This window comes from Littorina saxatilis, linkage group LG14 (genome assembly GCF_037325665.1).
Source record: "Littorina saxatilis isolate snail1 linkage group LG14, US_GU_Lsax_2.0, whole genome shotgun sequence".
Taxonomy (NCBI): domain Eukaryota; kingdom Metazoa; phylum Mollusca; class Gastropoda; order Littorinimorpha; family Littorinidae; genus Littorina; species Littorina saxatilis.
Genome location: NC_090258.1, coordinates 24,328,118 through 24,343,117, shown reverse-complemented (window position 1 = coordinate 24,343,117; position 15,000 = coordinate 24,328,118). Strand labels below are relative to the sequence as shown.

The following is a 15,000-nucleotide window of genomic DNA, read 5'->3' as shown; positions in this document are numbered from 1 at the left end:
GCACACACACGTTAGTCTGTTTTGATAGGGGAGGAGGGGTCTTTTTCTCATTTTTCTTTCATAGCCATACCGGCAAGGTTGCAGCCAAGGTGAAGGCCACAAGTACCGACAGAGAGGCAGCTAGAAAGTGAACTCCTGGCATGTTTCTCTGGAACACAACAATGATTATGTTTAAGTAATGTTTTCCATTTTAGAAGTACTTTACTTCTTAAATTCGTATGATTGTGTGGACTGAACAGCCACTTAAAAAAGATAAGGACAGTCGGGCCTGTGCGACTGTGGAGAGGCGGACCAGACACCGGACCACTTTCTGCAGACCTAAGGAAATAAGTCTGGCCCACGGCATCCAGGACCTCAGACTGACAGCCCACTGTGTCAACATCACCGGCCAACGAATTTAGACACAACCATCATCGGAAGAGGAAGAAGAAGACGTATAATTATGCGCACTACGTCAAAGCAGAGACATAGATAGAAGAGATGCGAAGCGCTGTCTTCCCGCTTGCGTTATCCTCGCCTACGGCAGGGGCAAGTAATCCTCCCACTAGTGCCAAGCTGGCAATTGTTCGCGTACTCTTCGCCTACGACAGGGGCAAGTAATCCTCCCATGACTGGCGCCAAGCTGGCAATTGTTGTGTTTTTAAAGAGTTATAACTGTTTCATAGAAAATCATAGATAATAAAACATGCAAAATGTTGATTATTTGCACTCAAGAGAAACAGAAAATCACAAGAAGAAGACTATTGCATTATTTGGTGATTAGAAGATGAATCCTAAAGTAAGCAATTTCGCTCATTTCTCCTTAAAAACTTTTTATCCACACGCCAGTGTATGTGCGAGAACCACTTGAGTGAGACTTATAAGCATCAAATTTAATTACAGCGCGTCAAAAATTATACAAACAGATTAATGTATACACCAGTAATGCATTTGCCAGTCAAGGGAAAGCAAAGTTTCGCACAAAAGAAAATATTAGCTCCCAAACATTGCCTCCACGCACAATGGACTTAGAAACAATGGCCGCAAGAACCGAAGGAACCGTTTTTGACTCACTTCGGGAAGCCAATCCTCTCAAATGCATTCGTGTGCACACTATTGAAGCTACAGAATATGAATCAAGTTTACCGTACACTGATATCTCTCGTCTGAAGCTGGATATATCCAAAGAAATATGACAGAAAAGCACTTCAAATCGGTGTCAGAGAGCAAGCGAACAACAACTTAGTACGGGATGGCGCGAGGTCACGCTGACCGAGCGCGGCGGGCGTAGCCTAAGAGTTCACACGAGCGGCCCTCGCTTCGCATCTCTGTATGTATGTCTCTGGTCAAAGATAATGGTTCAATCAAAGGAGTTTTTCGTGATTTTATGACATTGTGTACATGAAGTTCCGTATTTGACTTCTTCTTCAGTGGTTGTCACTAATCGGGGAATTTGATTAAATAATAAACTTGGACACTTCTGCATGTATACCGTAATCTTTAAATGTAATTTGCAGGTGTATGGAATAATCCCCATAATATGTGTGTGTGTGTGTGTGTGTGTGTGTGTATGTGTGTGTGTGTGTGTGTGTGTGTGTGTGTGTGTGTGTGTGTGTGTGTGTGTGTGTGTGTGTGTGTGTGTGTGTGCCTACGTGTGTGTGAGTTGTGGTTGTGCCTGCAGCTAAGGCGGGCGGGCCGGCGTGTGCATATGTGTCCGTGCGTCTGTCCGTGTATGTGTGTGCGTGCGTGCATGAGTGTTTGTGTGTGCGTGTGTCTTTGTCTCTGTGTCCGTTGCTTTAAATGTGAGAAATATAACTTTTGAGAAATAGTGACAGACAAACTGCTTAGGACAGCGATCATCAAGGTAACAGTTGGCGTCCATTTTAGCACTGCGTAGCGCTCCTGCACATCGCGACTTTGTTCGTTTATCTGTCTGTTTGTTTATCTGTATGTATAGATGTGTGTGTCTGTGTGTGTGTGTATGTATATATATATATATATATGTGTGTGTGTGTGTGTGCGTGTGCGTGTGTGCGAATTTGTGTGTAAATATGTGTTAACGGAGGGGGGACGTATGCGTTTGGCTTTATAGTACTTTCTTGCGAATCACTATCGCTAATCAATAGATGCTAAAAAAATAAAAACAATTAAAAAAAACGCACTTTTTTGTTTCTAGTTATAGCCTGATCGTGTAGACCTGACACTTGGGCGCAAATAGCACCTGTTTTTTAAAGGAATCATCACGTCGATTCCGTGCGAATGAGCTTTTGCCAAACAACCCTTTTTAACACTGTCTAAGTGATCTTTGCTCAGTTTTGGGAGTCTTGGCGAATATTTCTAATTGCATGGTGTTGTTGAGAAATGAATTAATTCCAAAACTGTCTTACCCTTGTTAAAAAAATATGCATTTTTACGATTTTTGTAGCATGTTGAAGAGACAAGTTTGCCTGCAATCACGACTCGCTTGACCCCTACCCTGTATAATACAATTTATGAACAAGTAAAAAAAATTAAAACGATTAAATACTATGCATTTATCGTAGAGCCAGTAAAATATCCTTTACGAATCTGTTTTTTTATTTTGATTTACCTTATCTGGTTCATATTTTACGACAATTTGAAAATAACGAAAAATCACTCGCAACAGTGGGCGCGAATGAGTTGCGTTTCTTTCGCCGGGGACTGTACAGCTTGTCTAATACTTTGCATCTAAATTAAAACAGGTTGTATATGATCATAACATCATCCTGAACTCAGGTTAAAATGAGTTCGGCTCATTCTCTCCCTGACAGGACGCGACAGTCCTACGCGAATCTATCAAAACTAGGAATACAGAGTTATCTCCCATATGTTTTTCGCGAGCACTGATCTAAATTTAAGATCTGTGTTCGCGAGACGAAAATGATTGCAGATTGGCCGACTTCGACAGTGATCTCCGTTCTGTTCTTCGCGGTTATGATAAAGACATCGTTCTAAGGTCAAAACAAGTCGACATTTTGGGACTGCTGCCGGAAGGAGACCGTAATATATGGTTGCATCACTACAGACAAAATCGTCTGCTTCAGCGAACGCCGAAACCAAACGGTTGATTATCACGTGACACTTTTGCCATATTTAGAGTTGTTTGCACAGTAAACACAGCCGCGGAAAAATAGCTCCCTTGAAACTGTCTTACAAATCAATTCCTTTGTAATTTAAAAATTACACAACACCATGAAAAATCATTATCGACGATCGCGAATCTGCTTATAAATTATCAATAATACATTACAAAAAGCTCAAAATATGTTAAAAAAAAAATCGGTTTTTTTCCAGTCAAGGAAACTTAAGGCATCCTGTCAGGGAGAGAATGAGCCGAACTCATTTTGACCTGAGTTCAGGATGATCATAACATAACACCGTCACGGCCTATTATATACTAATGTGATTTAAGGTTCTATCTGAAAACAATCTTCGATTTGGAAATGATATCCCTTTAGCTCTACCAGTCAATAGTAACGGCCCTTGCTTGCAAAATAAGGGTTTACTGACGCGACTTGTTATTTTTGTCAACGTCAAGTGGAGCAATTATAAAGTAAAAGGTTGCAATTACAGGCTATGTCCTCCTTCTCCTTTGGGAAGCAGACTTTTTAAGCCGATTTTGTGAAAACACGCGCGCATGATTCAAAATAACTGTCTGGTGCTCCAGAATTTTATCGACAAATAACTGTGCGTTGTGTCATGACAAAACTAGAACAATGATGTCGATTGCCAGAGTATTCTGTATGTTCAGCAAAATGTAGCCGTACGCTTACTAATGTGCCACGAAGGCAGCTCAAGTGAGGGAGATAAATAATTGCATCAAGTTCAAACCTTCAGTAATTTAGATAGTAACAATAATGAATCAAATAGTAAAATATAACATGATGATTTATGTACAACAGTATGTGTAAATACTTACCGGGTTCTGTTGCGATGAAAGGAACAACTGAATACACGGAGAAAAGTGAAACTATTTATACACAAAAAGGCGATATTATCTAGCTGTTGGTGTTCTTCAAATTAAGCAGATACAGATCGTGTGGGTGAAATACAATAACATAATCCCGGATTCTCCCTTTTTAGATTAATTTTTTTTCGAGCAAAAACACGATTCAGGAAGTTTCTGTGCGCCAATTAATGTGTGCATTGCAGGCACTGACGTGTTACTGTAGGGCTCTTCTAAACGTGACAAGATAAAAATCGTATCAGTAGTTAATATCAAATAACGACTCATACCTGTGTGTTTTTGTGTGAAGTTTTTGCTTTTCCCTAAAAAGCACTTAGTTCGGTTATTCGACATATGTGACCCTCCACCACGAAATGAGTCGCATGTCACCTCGCGCGGTTCTGCGCTAGGCTTAATATAAGTCTGTGGGGTGTCTGGTAACAGTGTGAGGGTGACCGCAGTCACAGGCTTATAACTCAAACAGTTTTCGCTCTTTTCTAAAACGGTTTTCATCACTGCATAGGGCATAAAAAAACTATTGAGGAAAATGTACAAATATGAAAATCATGTAAAGGTGACATGCGACTCATTCCGTGGTGGAGGGTCACATATTTTCAAAATCGATGGGGAATGAGAATTTCGAGTTTCAGAATCAAAAGTAAGCCCACATTTACGGCTAAACCAGTCATAAATCATCATACTGTTTTCAGGGTATACTGGGAATGTAGCTATTCTAAGACGTTGTCCAGCGGATGTAACCTAATTAAGACACACCTGCAATCATGTCAAGGATCCCGACTTCTGTTCATCGTCATACTTTATTCAGTGTTGGTGAATATGCATTCGTCTAGACAAATGAGAGCCTTTGGACTCAGAAATTCAAATCTGTAATCTAGCGAGCGCACACTGATTTCCCACCGTAAGGGGCTAACAAGTTTGTTTGTTTGTTTGCTTAACGCCCAGCCGACCACGAAGGGTCATATCAGGGCGGTGCTGCTTTGACATATAACGTGCGCCACACACAAGACAGAAGTCGCAGCCCAGGCTTCATGTCACCCAGTCACATTATTCACCCAGTCACATTATTCTGACACCGGACCAACCAGTCGGAGCAGCCACTAGATTGCCAATTTTAAAGTCTTAGGTATGACCCGGCCGGGGTTCGAACCCACGACCTCCCGATCACGGGGCGGACGCCTTACCACTAGGCCAACCGTGCCGGTCGGCTAACAAGTGAATGATCAGAAAAAAGCACAGCGCTAGATTGTCTGTGTAACAATGATGCATGGAAGTAAAGACGAGAGCCAACTGAGAAGTACCGAGCCTGACCAGGAAGGAATTGACTTAGACATTAAATACTGATATGAATTAAGAAAGTTACTACGTAGACTTCATGCAAAATAATACGTTTGTTCACCGGTTAGTTTGAGTGTGTTGCCATACCCCACTGTTTACCCCAATGTATACCCCACTGTATACCCCACAATGGAGAAAACAAAAAGAGAGCAGTGATCCAATATCTACAAATACAAATATTTAACCCACTGGAAATCGATGATGACATGACGGAAACGTTTGGCAGGGATCGCCCTTCGTAAACCACAGTAAAAGGGTAGTCAGCTAAATTGATTCTTGGACCGGCCCCCGTAGCGCAGTGGTTAGCGCATCGGGCTGCGGGCCGGGAGGTCGTGGTCGGCTCCTACCCAGAGTGGAAGTGCTAGGGTTCCTATGGAGAGGCTGCAATCACACAGCCGAGTGTCATTCACTTCACGAATGCGACTTAGAGGGTGATCAGGTTCTGTTTACCTGACCAACACCGCAGGTGCGGCAGTTCTCGGGCCTGGTTGATGCCAGGATACATTATGACAGTAAGTGTAGAGTGCTGCCCTGTCTCAAAACAAAAAATGGAAATCCATAGCATCATCATTATAACCATCCTCATCTCATTAATCATCCAAATTATAAATTGTCCTTGCTCTTGTGGGCCTTCATGCCCGGAGCTCTCATGGTGACCTTGGTCTTGGTGACCTTGGTCTCGGTGTTCCTGTTCCATCCTTCCCTGAATAGTGCTTCTGCTGTCAGTCTTCAACGTGTGACGTTCTGGGGGGTCGACGGAGGGACGTGGTGGCGGTCTGCTCTCTGCTCTCTGAAGGGGACACTCAGTCTGGCTCCGCGAGTTAGCAGTCAATGTCGTTAAGGGGGCATAGTAGGTAGTGGGCTGCGTCCGTTGACTTGGGACAGACCCACTACTGAACACCGTCGAAATGACTCAACAGAAGTGCAGTGTCATCTTCCGAGGGTAGCCTACCGCAACGACCCGACTGGCAGCGGAACGAAATTCAGATGTGGATGGAGCAGTGAATCCAGGGACACCGAAAAAAAGGAAAAAACCCACAATTGATTCTTGGAAGGATAAACCACCAACTAAAAAACAAACAGTGTCATCGCACTTTACTAATGCAGAATTAACCAGTGGGCACCTAATACATTACTGATACACTTAGCTTCTCACATCCTGTGCAAATAGCTGTTCGTGAACAACGTTTGGGCAAGGTGGATATCCTCTAACTTCTATACCAGAACAGTCCTTCATACAATAGGGGCATCAAGGTTCTTCCCCACCAAAAAAGGATAGGATCATCCCCCTGAAAAAAATATGTGATGGCATCAGTTTGTTGGATGGCAAACCGTGAGAAAGCAACCGCTGAATTAGTTTTCCGAGACAACTAAGAGAGCATACCACGGCTAAACGAAGGAACGCTCCGCAAAGGGGTGTTGTTCTGGCCGTAAAAACAACACGCCTGCCCTCACGTCCTAGATTTCCATGACCCATAAACGATAGGCCATATGCTACTAACGGTAACGTTAACCTCTACCACTACTGGCTTAGTTTCCCATTGTGGTTTATCCACAAACCGTTTGCCTTTGACGCTGGCGTACAGAGTTCGACTCCAAATAATGTGTGAATTGTAGGTGAATTTGTTTATGAGTGTATTCATTTTAAATATTTGAACAGCAACGAGCTTGACGTTGTAAATCAACGCGATAGAAAACAAAAAGTCATGAAACGTGTAGCTGACCAAGTACAGGGACGGGGACAGAGGAGATGGACACACCACCATCACCACCCTCATAACGCGTTAACTCATTGCCATGCCATTGCTAATAGGGCAGTCACACACTGCGATTTTCTTACTTTTTTCTGACTCGCAAGTTCAAGTTTCAAGTTTATTGGTCCATAACCCATGGGGGCATTTTGAACAATAAATACAATCAATACAATCATGATATATGCTAATATAATAAATAAATAAAAAAAATAAAAAAAAATAAAAATAAAAATTAAAAAAAAAATTATGAAAAACTGTTACAAATTCTATTAGTAAAGTCCAAAATATTCTTTAGCAATTTCTTTTTCTTAGTAGCAAACAACTTTTTAAATTTAAGTGCATTAGGTTTTTTCCAATAGTAAGGTGGTAACAACTCAGCTCTTTCTTCTTTGAAAAAATCACAGACAAATAAATAATGGAATTCATCCCCTATGTCATGCGATACACATTTGGTGCAAGTTCTTTCTGACCTCGGGATGTTAAGATAACGTTCTTTCTGTACAGGTAAATTGTTATTTAATGTTCTAAACTTCATCATTGAAACACATTGCTGATATGGCAGGGTTGTGACGTAGTCTTCACATGCAAAAATATCTTTGAACATTCGATAATTCCAAAACATATTTTTTGTTCCAATTTCTGTAAACCATTTATGGATATACTGGTCATATAGACTTCTTTTTACTTTCTTTTTAAACCATGTGCTTGAGTATTGAATATTTTCTTGAGAAGTCCAAAGGCCAGAGAGACCAATTTCATTTAAGGTTTTTTCAATGAAACATAAGTACTTGGATTCAATCATCTTGTTGATATACAATCTATAAGTAAAGCAATACACAATACTTGAAAATTTATTTTTATGAATAGGACTAATCAGTTTATACCAATAGCAAAGCATTCTACATTTCATATTAACATCTAGTGGATATCTTCCAAGTTCACCAAATATCATAGCATTTGGAGTTGATTTTTTTAGTTTGAAAACAATTTTATAAAAACGCAATTGAAGTTTAGTAGCAAGTTCACAGGAACCAAAACCCCATACTTCACATCCATACAATAAAATTGGAGCAATCATTTTATCGAACAGGTCAACTTGTATGTCCACAGGTAGTGACAATTGTCTACAAGTGCGCAAAAGAACAAACATTGCCCTTGAAGCGCGATCATATAGATTCTTCTGTGCGACTGAAAATGTATTATTATAATTAATCTTAAGGCCCAAGTACATTACATCAAACACTACTTCGATTAAGTTGCCATTGTACGTAAACAGTGGTTTATTTCTAATTTTACCTCTGGAAAAAACTATAACTTTCGTTTTGTTTACATTAATATTTAGACGCCATTTTAAACAGTATTCGTGCATTTTGTTTAAACATTCTTGCAGGTTTTTTTCCGACTCTGAGCAGATCACAGTATCATCCGCATACAGTAATAAAAACATTTGAAACAAAGCATTTACATCCGTATCATCCATTCCAGCCACAATAGCCTCTCTTGACATAGATTGTAAACCATTACTGTTTTCCAACAGAAAAGGCTTTAGATCATTTAAAAATAGAGCAAAAAACAACGGTGACAAGTTTTCCCCTTGTCTAACTCCACACAAACTGGGAAAATATCCAGAACACTCACTATTAACTTTAACACAAGATTTGGCATTTTCATACAAATTTCTTACAGTTTTTAAAAATTTCCATTAACATCAGAACTAACTAATTTCTCCCATAAAAATGCACGGCGAACTTTATCAAACGCTTTTTCATAGTCTACAAATGCACAAAACAGTCGCTTCTTTTTGTTGAGAAAAAAATTTAATATACAATGCAAAGTAAAAACATGGTCTAGTGTTGAAAAACCTGTGCGGAAACCTGTTTGTTCTTGACCTAATTTGTTATTACTCTCCAAAAAGTTTGATAACCTATCATTTAAAATTGCACTGAAAAGTTTTCCGAAGCAGCTGAGTATAGTAATTCCTCTATAATTTGTGGGGTCAGCTTGAGAGCCTTTATTTTTGTACAGTGGAATAATTTCACCTACGGCCCATTGTGTTGGAACCTTTCCTGACTGCAAAACAACATTAAACAACAATACATAAATATCAATCATTCGATCATGTGACGCTTTTAAATACTCATTAATTATTTTATCCTGACCGCATGCCTTATTGTTTTTTAGCTTGTCTATACATTTGATAACTTCCTCCTTTGTAAAAGGCGCATTAAGAAATTCATTACTTGCTTCATTTAAATGTTCATTACTATCATCCATTTCATTTTCATCACACTCTTGTAGTTTAGTGAAATGTTCGAAAAACTCAGAACAAGTTGGATAGTTAGTTTTGGAATTATTCTTTTTATTTTTATTTAGAAGATTCCAGTATGCTTTCGGGTCAGTACTTCTTAACTTTCTCAAAGTTTTAACGAACTCATTATGATACGACTTGCATTCCTTTTTTATTGTCTTTTTGTATTCTTTAAAAGCACTCTTTTTTTCATCTTCATTGAACACATTTTTAAACCGTCTTGCTTTGTTTTTCGCATGTAAAAATATTTTTCTTTTCTCTTTGCAAATTGCACTAAACCATGGTTGTTGTAGTTTAAATTTCTTTGAACGTGGCTTTTTCATAAATTTTTGTTTTTTAATTACACCAATTTTCTCAGCAGAACAATTTAAAATATCACAAATCTTATTAGTAACACTATCAACGTCATCTGTTGTCGTACTCTCACTTGTAGCTAGCATATTTTGTAATTTAGTTTCAACAGTATACATATCATCCTCATTCAGATTAACTACAAAAGCTAACTTGGTCCCATTGTTATTGTCCCATTTTGGTTTTGTGTACTTGTTATCCTTTTCTCTACCTTTAGACAGCAGATCTTCATTTTTGGTTTTTTTCACAACTTCTGCTAGGCGTACTTCATTATGTTTTAATAAATGCAAAACAACAGGACAGTGTACATCAGAATACATTTCACAAAATTCCATCACAGAAAAATAATTAACTTTCGAGAACAAATCTTTTGACATAATGCAATAATCAACAACGCTCTTATCCTTACATGTGCATTTACCAACCCCTGTATCATCGCCAACTCTACCATTAGCAATAACTAAGCCAGTCATTTTACAAAAATCAATCAATTTAAAACCAAGGTTATTGGTATTATTATCCTGTGAGGCCCGCTCACCTATTAGAGTACCAACCTCATCAGAGTCAAACAAGTCATTATCAACAAAACCTTCTGAATGCTGATCATCTTCATGCAACATTTCACTCAGATGACCAGTGCGGGAATTTAAGTCTCCTAACAGACAAACATAATCATTATCTAACCCAAACTGCATGTACACCTCTTCTAGTTCAGCATAAACATCTTTGTTATGGTAAGGTGACCCTTCAGGGGGAATATATAAAGCACAGAAAAGGGTGTCACGTCCAAGTATTTTCTTATCTAACTTAAAAAATAACGCATTCTCACACATTTCTACATCCAAAAATGTATACCATATTTTCATCTCTTCTTTTATCTTATGTGACAGCTTTTTTTCTTCAAAAATAGTTATATTATTAGCAAACACTTCCCGTAATAAAACTAATACACCGCCTGATTTTCTGCGAAATGTTCCTCTATTCTTATAGAATGCTATATAACCTGGAATGTTAATCTCATCAATATCATCAAGTTTGCTCTCGCTAAAACAAATAATGTCATATTTGGCAATAAATTTCACAAATTCAGGAAATTTTAGCTTTGAAGTGATTCCACAGACATTAAGCGCTAAGCAGGAGAGTATATCAGGATTATCCTCAATACTATATTCAGAACCAAAGGAATCTCCAATCTCACTATCAACATTATATACATCTATTTTAACAGTAGATTTGTTACGTACATTCTCAACATCTAACGAGTCAAAATGAACATCAACATCTGACATTACAACAACATTATCCATTTCATGCGCATTGCCAACATCCAGAGAGTCATGCAGAATATCAACATCAGAAACATTTGCATACACATCAACAACATCAACATCATCAGTATCACCACAGTCTTTCACCACTCTGTCTTCACCTCCCTCTTCACCACCATCATCACCCCAGACATTCACTATATCTTCATCACCACAGTCATTCACACTGTCTTCACCCCTCTCATCACCACCATCACCACCACAGTCATTCACTCTATCTTCACCCCTCTCATCACCACCATCACCACCACAGTCATTCACTCTGTTTTCACCCCTCTCATCACCACCATCACCACCACAGTCATTCCCTCTATCTTCACCTCTCTCAACACCACCATCACCACCACATTCATTCACTCTATCTTCACCTCTCTCATCACCACTATCATTACCACAGTCATTCACTCTGTCTTCACCTCTCTCATCACCACTATCATCACCACATTCATTCCCTCTATCTTCACCTCTCTCAGCACCACCTCTGACTTCACCTCTCTTATCACCATCATCACCATCACAGTCCTTCACCACTCTGTCTTCACCTCCCTCTTCACCATCATCACAATCCTTTACCACTCTGTCTTTACCTCTCTCATCACCATCATCACCATCACAGTCCTTCACCACTCTGTCTTCATCTCCCTCTTCACCATCATCACAGTCCTTCACCACTCTGTCTTCACCTCTCTCATCACCACCATCACCATCACAGTCCTTCGCCACTCTGTCTTCACCTCTCTCTTCACCAACATCACCATCACAGTCCTTCACCACTCTGTCTTCACCTCTCTCTTCACCACCATCACCATCACAGTCCTTCACCACTCTGTCTTCACCTCTCTCTTCACCACCATCACCATCACAGTCCTTCACCACTCTGTCTTCACCTCTCTCTTCACCACCATCACCATCACAGTCCTTCGCCACTCTGTCTTCACCTCTCTCTTCACCACCATCACCATCACAGTCCTTCACCACTCTGTCTTCAAGAAAGAGCTGCGACAGAGCTGCGAGTCAATCGCAAGCGATTCACTCGTAGCTTAGGGACATAACACTTGCTCTATTTCCTGCGAGACAATCGTAGGTGATGACCAATCAAATCGCGGCGTTGCTGCCTTCACGCCGTGACTTGAAAACATGGCGGACAGCGTCTCTTCGTCGACTCAAAACGTTTAGGAAGAACAGTTTCTTACTCAGATACAAATGCGACGTTTTAGCATGTACAGCGGTCGATAACCGTCGGAAGCAAATGTCTGCGTACTTACTATCTCGCGAAGGCATAATGCTTTAAGCTTTTTTTTTTTTAAAGGGTGAGAGCGACGTTCGAACATGAGCAGAACCCGCATCTCCAAAATAACGACTGCTCTCACCGCAGTGCATTTGCCGCGTGGAGCTAGTGTGACAAGGGACTGTCTACGAGTTGATGCGTCACTTCCGCCCCGCTCGCGTGGAGTTATCGTTCGTCAATCGTTCGTTGTGTGACGGGTCAATGGCCTACGAGTTGATCGGCGATCGGCTCACAATCAGCTCGAAAGAACAAATTTCACGATTAGATCGCTGTGTGTGACGCCAACTTAAGTCTACAACCGACTGGGTCAGGGTCATTCAAGGACGGAGCAAACGCTAGTAGTTTATAATTTTAAAGAGGAGAGGCTTGTCGGCCGGCATACGAACGGAGAGCGGACGCTAACAAAAAGCAACAATCCGTCCGTCCTCTACTTAGACTAAGAGACACAAACAGGATTTAACACTGTTATTACAATTGCAGCTATTGCGCTCGAATATTGCACAAAAACAAATATTGCGGATGGCGTCCACAGTGTTATCTGATGTTATCTTTACCTTTCTGTCACTGAATTTATAATTAAGCAAAAAAAGTCTACATTATTAACAGCAACAACAACACCAACAACAACAACGACAACGACAACAACGACAACGACAACAACAACAACAACAACAACACCACCACCAACAACAACAACACCACCACCACCACCACCACCAACAACAACAACAACAACAACAACAACAGCAGCAATCAATGAGAAGATTCAATTTTACCAAAAACATGTCAGGCTTTGTGTAAAATAACTCCACTTCTAAGCTGTGCTGAATACACTGAGTAGCACAAGTGTGTGAACTGTATCTGTTCATTACATTTACAACAACAACAACAACAACAACAACAACAACAACAACAACAACAACAACAACAACAACAACAACAACAAACGATTAAAAGATAGGCAACATTTGCATGTCTTGCATGTCCTAAAGTGTAGGGACAAGATGAACTTACCTTAGGCAATGTACAAGGATAATTTTAGACAAGCTTTAAAGTTGTAAGGATTTGTGTGTTAATTGATTTGTGTTTTTTTGAGTATGAAACAATTGCTGCAATGATTAAACTTAAATAGCTTTTTTTGTTGATGACCACACAACCGTTTTATTCTTTTGTTATACATATTAAAACGAACCAGTTTGCATCTTAAACTATCTCTACCCTCCCCCCACCCGCCTGCCACACCTTCTCCCTTTCCTTTCCCCCAGCCCTTTGACCCTCGAACTTACGCAAACAGAGCAACATGTTAGGCTCCAAGCCAGCTAGGCCTACCGTGCACCCCCCTCAGGATCCAGCTTCATTTGGCTAGAGATATTTATTGGGGTCTACTGAACACGTTTTAACAAGTTCGCCACAAAAAAACTCATTCCCACTACTACTTATGCCCCTTTGTTTAAGGGTACCCCCTAGAACGCTAAATTTATCTGTGCAATCGCAACAATGCACAGCTGCAATGAATGAACAGAGAACCACTTTTTTGAAATCAAAACAGTTAAGTTGATCATTAATCTTGTACAAAATACCTATTACAGTGTTCAATGTTTGATAGGTTGGCTGTAGTGATGCTTGATAGGCGCGAACCATCATTTTCACAGTGCGCAAAGCTTGTCAACTTTGATGAGTAAAAGGTTTCAACAAATTTGGGTTTTCTGTTTCATTTTTTTAGAAACTACAATGCCTTTGGATAATTCCAAGCCCCATTTGGAATTCCTGAGAGGATTTGTTGCGACACCAGATGAGATATTTCTCCCCTACCCCCTAAACGTGAAATTTTAGGAAAATGTCAAAAAACTTTTGTCATCAAATATTCATTATAACTTCTCACTGTTTTCCAATCAAATAACAAAAGTAATCACACAGATACATTTAGCGTTCGAGGGGGTACCCTTAAACAAAAGGGCATAAGTAGTAGTGGGAATGAGTTTTTTTCGTGGCGAACTTGTTAAAACGTGTTCAGTAGACCCCAATGAATATATCTAGCCTAATGAAGCTGGATCCTGAGGGGGGTGCACGGTAGGCCTAGCTGGCTTGGAGCCTATGTGTGATATTTGCGATATGTGAAACAGTAATTTACCATTTGCAAGCTGACGCGCACGAGGACAACAAAAACGTTGAAGCGTGATTAAACATTCAGACAATCGAACGCACTGAAATACGACCGCTTCTTTATCCTTCCGAAAACACACGCACCTAAAGTGTGGATGGTTACCTAAGAGGCGGCACTGGGTGTAGTGCCTTTCTAGTGCACTTGCACTACAACAGCACTGGGTGCAGTACTCGCTCCGGCATCGAAGAATTTTGCACTAAAAAATGCACAAAATTTGACCTATTTCGTCGCCTATAGAGGACGGAAAGAATGTCATTTTGAACATTGTTATGACATTCTTTCCGTCAAAAAAGTCAATTTAACGGTGTTAAATGAAGCGACCATCCACACAATTAGGTTGCCATCCAGAGTTTAACATTGTTATGACATTCTTTCCGTCAAAAAAGTCAATTTAACGGTGTTAAATGAAGCGACCATCCACACAATTAGGTTGCCATCCAGAGTTTAGGTTGCCATCCACGTGTGGATGGTTGCCTTATGGTGATTTAGGCAACCAAACCTGTGG

At 40.1% G+C, this 15,000-nt stretch overlaps 1 protein-coding gene across 1 annotated transcript in view; it reads right to left on the bottom strand.

Moving 5' to 3' along the window:
* LOC138947394 (uncharacterized) overlaps nt 1–3,979 on the bottom strand; it is a 16,420-nt gene extending 12,441 nt beyond the window's left edge. Inside the window, exons 1-2 of the mRNA XM_070318850.1 lie at nt 3,920–3,979; nt 71–148 (exon numbers count right to left, since the gene is read on the bottom strand). Of these exons, the coding sequence (XP_070174951.1) occupies nt 71–142 (72 nt within the window). The 5' untranslated portion in view covers nt 143–148; nt 3,920–3,979. The remainder of the gene's footprint in view (nt 1–70; nt 149–3,919) is intronic.
* Between the last annotated feature and the right edge of the window lie 11,021 nt (nt 3,980–15,000).